A 12450-nucleotide genomic window follows, 5' to 3' on the forward strand; every position below is an offset into this window, starting at 1 on the left:
ATCTGTGCATATGGATGCCTTTCAGATTTGATTAGATTAGGAGCCCTTAAGCCTTTGTTTAACAATTGAAATTAAAGCCTTGAAAACCACCGTGGTCCTCAAAGCTGACCAATGGATAAGAAAAATAACATTAGCTAGAAGGTTTGGTTTGAAAAGAGAAACAAATTCTCCACCCCCAGAACACTTTATCTTAAGAGCAAAGCAGTTTATCCCAAACTTACATCCCAGCTGTTTTGCATTTAAGTTTTTACTATCTGTATTTGAGCTAAGAACTTTCGAAAGAATAAATTTTTCGGTAGACTTCTGGTTTAGCAAAAAAGTATTAATGATTTATATCCCATACTGTCCCAGAGTAGTATTTAAAATGTATGTTCTATGGATTTTGTTTAGAGACTAGCTATTAATATTTGTGGAAATGATACATGATGTCGAAAGTCAGTAGAGAGCTTTATACAAGAGCTGTTCTTATACAAGAGACTAATAACAAAATTCTCAGATTTTAGACACGTAGATAGGGCAAACTAGGAAGGATCCTAAATAAAAGCAGAGAATCTCAGTCACATGAGCTGGTTGGAGAACTGTGAATAGCTTTAGCGGTGTGCTGGTCTGTAGTCCAGTGACTATTATGTTACACCATTCAAGGGTCATAAGATGACCTGAAAAACATTGAGCCTCATAATAGATTTATTTATCTAGCATCACAGTTCAATAAGAAAATGATTGTTCCCTTTGTGCATTGTCCTGTGATTTGGTTCCTGGCTGGCTTGTTCCAAGTATGCTTTTGTGCAGTTTCACACATGAATGCCTACAGGTTTGCTTGGTAGTGCCACAGAGTTAGCTGACCCATAACTGATGATGGCTTCAGAAATAACGTGAAAACATTTGCCTGATATAGCTAAAATGTATTCAGCTTGTGAATGTTTATAATGTAATCAGACAAGTGCTACATATAATTTTTCATATGTAAAATGGACTCAGCACTTGAATGGAGAGTAAGAAAACATGTTTTTCCATATAACTGAGTTCAGCTGAGATTAATCATGACTGAAGAGATTTCTGCGTTATTGAATCTTGTGGCTAGTTTGGTTCTACCCTGCACTGCACCAAACAGATTGAGGCAGCCATTTTTTGTGCTGCTCATTCTCGTTTTTTTTTTTCTGTTTTTAAACCAGTAGGACTTAATGGAAACCATTCAGGTTGATCTGTTTTTTACATTTAGATGTGCTGTAACTTTCCTCTAGCACACATCCCTGAGTTTTCAATCCTGTAGTACTTGTCTGCTCTGTAGCCTAATACCAGCTACTCCTACAATTTTGCCTTTTCATAGCTGAAAAAAAAGATAATGACTGTAATAGAGCAGAGTGGTTAAAATGGCTGAATGTTGACTGCCATGGCCTTGACTGCAGTGAGTTGGAAACAGTATTGTCCCAGCACTGTACACTTCTCAGAAAGTGGCTGTACATAAGGCATCTTCTGAAAGAGTTGAATCCTGTGCCAGAATGTAGACAGAAGATGGAAGGGTTGGGTTATATTATATTGGGTTTACTCTGCCATCCCCGAAAGTGATGGTTCCCTATGCCTGTCTTTAGCACTTGCTGGAGAATCCTGCATGGAAGCAAGAAGAGATACCAGGACCACATCTGCCTGCCAGTGTATACAACATAGGTGTTCACCTCTTTCCTGGTATGCTTGTCAAGAAATGGCAGTTCTCTTTCAGTCCAGGTGGAAGAGGCCATGTGCTTATATTTCTTTGCATGGTGTGTGATTTTCCTTTCAGCTGGCAGGTAACGTATGTGAGATAGGAAGGAAAATTAAGGGAAATTCCTAGCTCACTTATTGTGAGCTAGGAGAATAATTGCCCTGCAACTGTAAGGACAGCTTGTATTGTTATTCCTTTTGCTGTCATCAAAGCTAAAGGAAAATGGTAAAATGTAGATAGTACATAATCACAAGAATAACATATGCAGTAACTATGTGTCAAGAATTTTTAGGCTGCATCTGACTGCATTATTTATCACTGCTAGGGGAAGGCAGGTATATCTAATCTAAATACTTTTTTTACTGGTTTGGGGGGACAGGCTACATACGATGCCCATAGACTTGCTTTTATGATCACATGTGTGCTGGAGGAAGTGAAAATTGAATGTCTTTAATACAGATCTTTTATTGTTATTTACAAAGCTATAATGTTGACGAGATTGGAGACTGTGGTTTTAACATGATATTGTAGGAAGCTTGATGTGCTATGTTTTATTTTAGCAGGATATTAAATGCTCCATTTACTTTGTGTGGAGAAATTCCTGCTGATTTAATCTTATCTAATTGCAATTTGAAAGAAGCATTATAAGAACAATTGTTTGTTTTCTTCACAATTGTTTTAGCTTACTCATCTAGCTGTAAGCATTTCATTCAGATGGGGCTTGTTTCAGATTTTGGTAGGACAGATTCCTTCCTGATAGGACAGTACAATTTGTAAGGGCAGCTGTACAAGAGAGATGAGGGTTTATTAGAGGAAAAACAGTGGTGCAGAAGTACTGTCTGTCTGAGGCCTTCTCATTGAAAAAGTTTTGCATCTTCTATGCAATCATAGGAAATTTCTTCCTTCAAGCAGGCTTGAAGATGTTGGATGTTGACTGCACTGAGTTTGGTCTGCTATCTTTTTACTGTCCCACTACCTGAGCTAACTCACATTTCCCTAAGCTATGCTGCTTTACGTACAATTCAGAATTTATGTGCTTTGAGGCCTGTTGATATTTAATACCTAGTCTTAGAAAAAAAATCCTTAATTCTTTATTTTTCACTTGAGTTTTAAACATATGTAAACTTTGAGTAAAAAATACTAAGCTGCTGTGCTCTTAGATTTCAGAGGTAGATGCTGGATTGTGGTTGGTATTATATTTTTCTTAATATTTTCAAACGCGGTATCTTACATCACTGTACTGTTTGTGCTATTGAATAACGCTGTGATACGAACAAAGGTTTTCTTTGGAAAGGAGTGATTGAAATTAAAATCCAGCTTTATCTTCAGTAGTTCTATTGTGCTCTTTGTATTGTTTAAAGCTGGTTCATTCAGGTTGACATACATAGGCAGATTGGACAAGTTGCATGTGTCTGTGAAATGATTCAATGAACATCAACTGAAGGAATGACTGTATAAGTCTGATTTTCTCAATGCCTGCCCAAGCACATTATTAGCAAACAAACTGGAAGTGAAGATCGTGCTAAAATTTTTTAATAGACACCATTTAACTGTGGCATAAAAGAGGTCTACATTAATGCAAAATTCTAATTTCATGGAAGACGCAGAAGCAGCATGGAAATTTTTTATTGCAAAGCATAGATTCATTCCGAAAAATGATTTTGGAGAGAGAATCTCTTATTACAGTACTCAAGCTATTTGGAAGAGAAAGTATGGCTTGAGATCAGGAGTTGATTATTTTGAGAATTCTGCCAGACACTGCCTGTTCAGTGTCTAATTTCCAGTAGAGGATTAAAAGTAGTAATTACTATGAAAAAGCCTTTGTGCACTAGTATCTATAAATGATGGAGCTGTACATGCATTGGAAACACAGATTTATAAAACACTTGATTAATAATCTACTGGAATACATGGGGAGAAGGGGACTCACTATGCATAGAAGCTTCAGTGGTAAACTTAGCACTGCAAATTATATTACTTTTTCTACGACTTTGTGATTTATTATGACAAACTAATGCAACTTTGCATAACATGGCTGCTACTTTCAGTCTAACATCACCATGTTTGAAAGAAGGCTCCTCTTGAAGACAGTAATGTCTTGCAGGTTCCTGGCAGCAGTGGCTCATTGGCAGCCAACATTGAGATATGGGGGAGATGAGACTCCAGTATGTTCCTTGATATGGAGGATTTGGAAGGCTCGCTCACCACAATTGTATACACTTGTATACCTCTCTCCAAAGAGAGGTGTGAAGAGAAGACAATAATTAAGCCTACAAATAGTCATGGAGTGCTTGCATGTTTTACTTCATTGCTACGGGTTTCAAAATATATATATATATTTTTCAGAGATATGTTTCAAAACGTTTATTCTAGAGGGCAAAATCCAATTCTTTAAACTTCTGTGAAAGCTTTTGTCTGAAATTGAAAAGAAAAGAGAGATTTTCAAATGTAAAGGCTTTAACCTAGCTGTTGCTCGAAGCTTATAACAAAGCCTGTTTCTAAATCATTGGATAAGAACCTCAAGGATACTGCAATACAATCCCTCACGTAGGGTTTTGCAGTAATGCTGTTCATGCAATGACAACACATACTGAGCTGTATTTTTTTCCCATTACTTAGCAGATACAAATAAATTCAAGTACATTTGTGACTTGTTATTTGAGCTGGCAACTTCCATGTCTTCTGAGCTTGGTACAAACTTGTCTTTGTTATGACTTTTTATGGTAATTATTAAAAAGCAAGTAAGGGTGAATGATTCTGATGCAGTCTCCTGGATTTTAGTGAGGAAATCTTGTAGAGCCCAGCTAACATCTTAAAGCTGTTCTTCTTATCACATTAAGTCAAATATTGACACGTAATCCATAGTTTATTCACAGAGACAAATAAACACAATAATAACAATAGAAATTGTAGCTGTAACTAATTCATACGTTGTTGCTTCTCATCCAGTCCTTTGAAATAAATACTTCCATTTTTTCTTGTAGTGTTCTTCAACAGAAAAAATTGATTCGGTTGTATAGTAAGCTAACTATAAAACTGATGCCAATCTGTGTTTTAAAGCATGAACAGATACAGTGTGTTTCCATTTGTGCACCTCACTAATCACTGAAAGTACAGTTTTGGTTTTTTATCACTGTAACAATTCTTTTGGTTTCAGTATGACTGATACTTGGGCTTTTTTTTTTTCCTTCTGCCTTGTGGAGGAAAAGAGTAATTAAGAGCCTCTAGTTAATGGAAAAGTACATTCTCAGCTGTGCATTTGGTTGTTCAATTACTGTGACATGTTTCAGTTTGAACTCGAGAAATCTTAAGACAATCAAAAGTAGCAGCTTGCTCCCATGCATCGCCTCCTGCTGGCTGCAATGTGTTGGAGGGCCAAGCTACTGACTATGCAGTAGCTGTCGGATTGCACAGGTTGTTATGGGGACACAATACTGGGACAAAAACTGCATGTTCCACCTTGATGCCAAACTGTAGCTTTAGTTTTCTGGTTGACAGTTATTGTTTGCATAAAACAATGCACCATCCATAGGAAAATTTATTTTCGCTGTGATGCGCTCTGGGAAGCAATGCTGGAAATCTGCTTGTGCAGGTGCTGCAGCTGCAGTAAATATCTGCATCACAGATAACAGTATTTGCTGATACCAGATTTCCAAGATAAATTTGGTTCTGCATTGAGCAGTGTTTGGTTCTTCTGGGTTGTGTTGGGTTTACTGAGATCATGTCAGATCACATTTTGTCTACTGTTCAAACATGCTGATGAAGGCAAGTCTGGAGGTGACCTGAGTCAGATGGTATCAGCTGCTGCAGCAACTATTACTACTGATTTGGGAATGATTCTGAGATGAATACTTTGGTTGATGTACTGAAAATCCTTGGACTGGCGTGAATGCCATGAAAATCTATGCTGACTTGGAAGAAGTTTAATATACAAATCCCTGGCCCCTTCTCCCTATCCAGCACTTATTACCTGCATCTCACCAAAATTGTACCACGGTACTGAGATATGTAGAACCAGGAAGTGATCTAAGCATTTTTGTCACTCAAGATATTCCACATGATGTTTTATGAATAGTGTAGAGTATCTTCTGTTTGTGAACTCTCCAATACTTCCTGTTGCACTACAGCAGAAACTAAGTGTTGTTCTAGTAGGCATATCATGGCAGTATGGCTCAAAGTGTGAGCATAGTTCTGTTCCTGAACAGAATCAGCAGAACACTAGACTAAGTTGCAGTATTTAGGTGTTCATTCTGAGTGCTGGCTTTTGGAGGCAGAGTGGATGTGGATCTTTTGCCTGACTCTCGCTGAATTTGCAGTGGTAACAGAGAAATCCTGATTTCCCTTTAAGGTAAACAAATTTGATGTAAAGGAAAGACTGGGAAAGAATAAGCATGGAAACAGAAGGTGCTGGTTATATGAAATAATTCTTTAGAGTTTAATTATATCAGGGTTGGGGACTTGTTATTATAATTAAACAAGCAAACATAAAAGGCAGAAAACTATTTGGTTTTCCAGAGCGTGCTGCGCTGAGAGTGAAAAGGTCCTCAACCCACAAAACCAGCAGGGAAATTAAATGATTAATAGTGAAAGCTCATCCACTTTAAGCATGATTGATAAGTAGTGTTCCTGGCAAATGTCTGGAATTCTGTGAGCTGGGAATGAGAAATGCAAAGTACTGACAAATGGCCACCTGCATTTCTCTGGCTTTTTAATCTTTCTTCAAGGTGATGTGTATAAAATGTAAAAGTGGTGTAAAAAAAAGGAAGCTTTTGACTCAGGTTCTCTAATGATGCCTTAGACTCTGCCAAACGCATTTTGATTAGTTTAAGTTTTACCTTGCTCTTCTTTCCAATTGTTGGTGTTCTTGGTAGAACAGTTTCTTTCTTAAATTCTCTTTTTTTCTGAGTGATTGTTCTTACTTTATGGAGAACATGTAAGCAGAAGGACATTAAGTATGCATTATTTAAAAAATGGACTTAATAGAAGTAAGGCAGTGTGATACTTGTATGTCTGCCTTTCTCTGGGAATTTTACCATTGTATGGGATTGTTTTTTATCTAGAGCTCTAGCAATTAATTCTTAATTTCGAGGAAATTGCTATTAATTGAAAATAGTTCAGCTTCTTGCTTTAGCTTGCTTTCTTAAAATGTGAGGCTTCTGTGATCTGACTTAGTTTTTGATCCATGCACTACTTGTAAGCATGCATCTAGCAGACGTACCTCTCCTGTGTGCTTCTTGCCACCAGTGGGAACCACCTGGCAGTGCCCTCATTGCAGAGCAGAGTTCTGGGAGAACTACAAATAGCAGGAGGAAACTGGAGCTGCTGGCACAGGTGAAGGGCATGACTCTGTCTTCACACGTTATGTGGGAAGCAGATAAATTTGTGAAAAGATAAAACCTAACTAACTTGTTCATTGTGTTTCATTTCCTATGTACACAGAGCAACACCGTAATGTTTGTAGTTGCACTGTACTAATTAGATTCCATGCTGCTATCGGGTGGTAGAATAATTATTGTGTCTTTTTATGATACAAAAACTTCTCTGGAGAAATTAAGAAATAGCCCTAGAAACAAGCTGGAATTTCTCTCCTTTATGCTTGGACTATCAGCTCTGACTGTTGCTCATCAGTGACAGCACATTTCTATACTTGACAGTTTCCAGAGTGTTAATTAAAACAGTTGTTTAGCTGATTGCCTGGAAGATTCCAAGTAAAAACGTATTTATTCCTAAGGCAAACAGTCAATTTTTACCTAGTGAAACGTATCAATTTTTATGGTGCATAAAAGTCTTTTCATTTTAATTTTGTATATATTGTGTGTTTGCCTGTCTAAGTGCTTTAAGGATGATGTACTATTTTAACTGCGTGGAGGCTTATTTTTGTAGGCCATTTTAAAGACGTCTACTGAAAAAGTGTATGCTTAAATAATTGAAAACATGAAAAGTCAGTGCCATTAAAAATGAAAAGTTACTTACTGCAGTGACCTGTTGGGCTACCACCATGTTCCCTAATATGCAACCTTTGTTGTATTGCTAGATGTTGATGCTGTCCTGTGTAAAGGGACAGCAGTAGAAAGGATGTGATTATGGTGCTTTTGCCTAACTCTTTGGGGAAAAATATGTTTACAGATGGCTTCAGTGTCTGTATGTATTTGAAACTGAAAGGCAGTCTACACGTTATCAAGCATTCAGGGAAAAACTGGTGCCTGGCAGGTGGAATGCACAGGCATCTGCAGAGGCCTTAGGAGCACACCAGTATAAAGCCTTGCTTATTGTGCTACGGTGTATGTGTGTCATCCGGCTGAGATAACTTATCCTCAAAGAGAGAACACTTGGCGTCTAATGGAAGAGATTGTGTAAAGGTGGCATGAATGTTCTGGGTCAAATTTAGACTTTTATGCATGACTACTTATTTAGGGGAAAAACCTAAAAAGGCTATGGTGAAATCAATAAACTAATATATATCTTGATGCTTTGGCTTTAAGAATGACTACAGGCAATTGATTACTTGTAAAACAAGTGAATAACTAATCCTAGCACAACTTGGTAGACATTATGGACGTATTTCCTTTGTTGCTTTGTCTTAGAAGAGATTTGCATTGGTGATATAACACAGTGGACATTTAAGAGAAAAATATCATTCAAAACAAGAACAGTGTTGTTACTCATTATCAAGAGAACATCTGAATATTCTTATTTTGTTAGCATTGTATGTTGGCAAGCAGAAAAACAAAACAAACAAAAAAGCAACCATTACTTTGGAATGCAGCTTGTAACTTTCTCCTAAACACTCCCCTTTGTGCCCAGCCTGAGTCAGGATGTAACCAGTGAAATCCACCCTGGGGACTGCTCTTTGGGCAGATTTTGGAATACTTGCCATGTGTTATAGTGCCCATATAGGTGGAGATATTCTTATTCCTCAGTCAGGATTTCATTGGTCGTCCCCAGGCTAATAAAGATGGGTATGTAGGAACATTTGTGAGAAGGTTATAAGGAACAGTGTATTTTCCGTCTTCCCGTACATAACAATATGAATATTTTTGCCAGTATTATCTTGATGGTAACTCACTTGTACTCATCTTCTTTTCAACAACACTTAACTTAAACTTATACTGTATTATATGGGTGCATAACACACACAACTGGAAGATTTTTTTTTTGAGACTCTTACCAGTTGGAAAGCACTAGTGCCGTCAGATCTGCTCCTTCATGCTGTTGTAAAGGTGAACCTTTCTACCAATGATCTCTCAAAACAGGCCCAACTTACTTTAATAGTGATGCATAACAATGTTTTGTTACAACCTATAACTGCACTGAGTTTACTGACACAACAGTGGGTGTTAGCCAGATTAAGAAAACTCAGCAACTTGTAAGAAACAAATCCTTTGCACTTCAGTTACAAGAAGAAAGGGAAAATGGATTTTCTCTCAATTAAACTCTTAAAAAGAAATAGGAAGAGAACCTGAACCAAGTCTGAAGTGTTTTCCTTGACTGTAAGAGAAGAATCTTTATTGACAGTTAAAGGGGAATTGTTATGTGGAAACATTTTTTGATTGTGATTTATTTTTACAAAATTTTCTCAGCTCTTGTAATTAACAGAAAGACAGGAAAAAAGGTTATCAATGGAATATTTAAAAGAGCTTGTTTTCCAGCCAAAATTTTTTCTGAGTGCATAAAATGGAAGAACTGTGACTTCGTAGGTGAGATGTGCTCTTTAATATTTTTGGCAGAAATAGCACTGTTATTGAAAGAATGCTGCTTCTTTTTTTCTAGGCAAAGGAGATGTGTTTGGTGATGTCTTCTGGAAGGAGTCCACCCTTGCCCAGTCCTGTGCAAATGTAAGGGCTTTGACCTACTGTGATCTTCATGTGATTAAGAGAGATGCCTTGCAGAAAGTGCTGGAGTTCTATACAGCCTTTTCACACTCCTTCTCCAGAAATCTCATTTTGACTTACAACTTGAGAAAAAGAGTAAGTAGCCTTGATTTAACATACTATATAAATGTTCACTTCTAAGGTCTGTCTGTATGAAAACCCAAATTGGCTTGAATTGTGACATTCTTCATCGCCTCCCTTGGAAGACGTTTTTTCAGACCTTTCCTAAGAGATGTGGCTAGCATATAGAGTCAAAAGGCCATATGCGTTTATTCCAGTGCTAGCTTTAGAGGGAGCTGGATTACGTATACGTGAAAGTCTTGTATTTCTGTGAAGTGAACAGATTTAAGCATAATTGCAATCTGCTATGCGCTTTTAATGAAACAGAGTTAACTACTTTATTTTGTAAAGCAGCTAAAAAGACATTAGGTGTGTTGCCTGAAGTTACAAGGAAGATGGAAGAGAAGGTATGAAATCTAATTATGTAGAATAAAAATCAACTGCGATCACAATGGGAAAGTAATATGAAGTTGGCCAATTCTATCAAGATTTATATCCTTTACTAACAATCAGATTTTGGAATTACTTTGCCTATCTAATTAATGCTTCCATTTTCTTATCCTTGATGCTTTCTCTGTCTTAATTTCTTCCTGTGTGCTGTTTCAAGGTATTTTGTCACACATGAATCATCGTAACCTAATATTCCATTTTAAATTCTTTGAATTTTAATTCTTCAGTAAACCACTGCTGTAGAAATTGACAATAGTAGGTGTAATTCAGTCACTATGATATTAAGATACAGCAAAGAAGGCAACAATATTACTCTGAAAATAAATAAGTTGGATCAGCTCTACTTGCTTTAAAAGAATATTATGATATAAGGATACTTGAAATTAGCTGAAGAAATATGTTTGGTAGGAGATTTTTTGTTCCTAAAAACTGTTCTTTGTGGTAATTTCTGGGTGTCAAGTAAGTCCTAGAAAATTATACCTGAAAAATTAGAAATAGTTTCATCTTTGAAGTCTGTTGTGGAAAGTTAGCCTTAAAACCTAGAGTATTATTATTTTTTAACCTAGAATTAGCCCACTGAAATTAAAATAGTGTGATAATGTTTTTCTTTCAATCTGTGTATTTTAACAATATCAGAGAATTTAGCTTTTCAGTATTGAGCACCAAACTTTGGTGATGTATGTATTTAAAACTAAGAAGCAAATTCATAATGGAAGACTTCCCCACAGAGTGCTTTGTCAAATGATCTTGAGTTCCTGCAGGGCAAGGAAAATACCTATAGCTGGAAGGAGATTGAGGCATACATCTTGATTAAAACCCAGCTATTCACCTGGTTTTAATAATGTGAGGAATAAAAGGAATTAGTATTGAGTCCTCTGGAGCATCTGCATCACTGACTCTGGCATGATTTAAAATAGCACAATGGGTACTTGCTGTAAGGTGGTCTAGGAATGTGCATCTTTTCTTTTTTTCAGCATCAGTAAAAATCAGAGTAAAAATTTTTGGCGTAGAAGGACCAACTTCCTTGATGCACACAGTGAGGCTGGCAGAGGCATATAATTTTGGCTTTGCTTTGAGCCAGAAGTTCCAATTTTAGAATTGAGTGCCTGTTCCAGAAGTGATGTTCTTTCCCTCCATGTTCATTAGTGTAGCCTTTCCCAGTCCATCTTACAAATCACTTTTAAACCACAGTATCATGGCTCCTGTGCAGTCAGTTTTCTTCACAAAATGTTCCTAGTAAAAAGGTACATCTTATGACAGCAGTTTCCATCCAGTTATTCAAATAATTGGATTTTAATTGAGTTGCAGTCAGCAGAAAAGTGGCAGTGATTGATAGTGGAAGTGAGAGTTTGATGGTTCTAGGTTAGCAGACTGTAAAGTTAATTCTTTTATTGAAAAAAGACCGACTGCAGTCAGAATGCAAATGTTAAGTAAATAGCATATGCTTTTGGAAATGCAGAGAAGGTATGGTACTTTAAAGGCTGGAGAAAATGCACATGAAAAGGCAGCTTTTTAGAGTTTGGAATTTAATCTGGTTTAAATGTGAATCTTGTATAGAAATAGCTCCCTGGCTTGTTGCTTCTAGCACTCCTCCTGGTCTATTTCTGAAAATGGAATTTTGCAGAATTCAGATGAACTGGTATCTTTGCGAATTATGTTTGTGATGTACTACATATCCTTCAGGATATAAATATCAGAATTGCCCTTTTCATTTCAATAAACAGTTTCATCTCTGACTCCAAAAGTGTTGAGCTAGCTTGAGGTTATATTCTACGTAGTCACAGAATCACAGAATGGCCAGGGTTGGAAGGGACCTCAAGAATTATGAATCTCCAAACCCCCTGCCACATGCAGGGACCACCAACCTCCAAATATATTCATACCTATTCCAAATAAATGGAAAAGCAACTTGGTTGTGTTTTTTTTTTTTTTTCCTTCTTTTTTTCCCTGTAGGATCTCTTAGGTGTGTTTTTCTCTGAGGAGTCCCCACCTTCAGGGTGCAGTATGCCTTAACTTGGCCATGATGCTGTCTCATTGCATATGGCAGGGTGCTTTTTACCCAGGTTTTGCCTAGCTTTAGTAACCTTTAGTGCTGTTTTGCCATGTTCATGTCTTCTTCTTGGCTGCTGGGTCTCTCCCTGAGGAGAGAGGTCACTCCGACTAGAGCAGTGCCAGGGGAGCAGTGTCCCCCACAGGTACTGGGCTCTGGATCTGCTTGCTAATGACTGTGACAGAAAGATGCAGCTATGCAGGCATTTAAGGTATCAAAACCAATTGGTCCTGACCTTAGCTCACTCTAGCGCCGGATTTAGTCAAGGTAAAAAGCCTTTTCCCTTTTCTGGGCTCTCCCTCCATTCCTTGTTGCTGCTT

General features: G+C 37.3%; 1 protein-coding gene across 1 annotated transcript in view; it reads left to right on the forward strand.

Annotated features, from left to right (window-relative positions):
* KCNH1 (potassium voltage-gated channel subfamily H member 1) overlaps nucleotides 1-12450 on the forward strand; it is a 180833-nt gene that overhangs the window by 94272 nt on the left and 74111 nt on the right. The window contains exon 10 of the mRNA XM_085219311.1: nucleotides 9470-9666. Coding sequence (XP_085075437.1) covers nucleotides 9470-9666 — 197 coding nt within the window. The remainder of the gene's footprint in view (nucleotides 1-9469; nucleotides 9667-12450) is intronic.

This window comes from Meleagris gallopavo, chromosome 2 (assembly GCF_905368555.1).
Source record: "Meleagris gallopavo chromosome 2, MGAL_WU_HG_1.1, whole genome shotgun sequence".
In the NCBI taxonomy this organism is placed as follows: domain Eukaryota; kingdom Metazoa; phylum Chordata; class Aves; order Galliformes; family Phasianidae; genus Meleagris; species Meleagris gallopavo.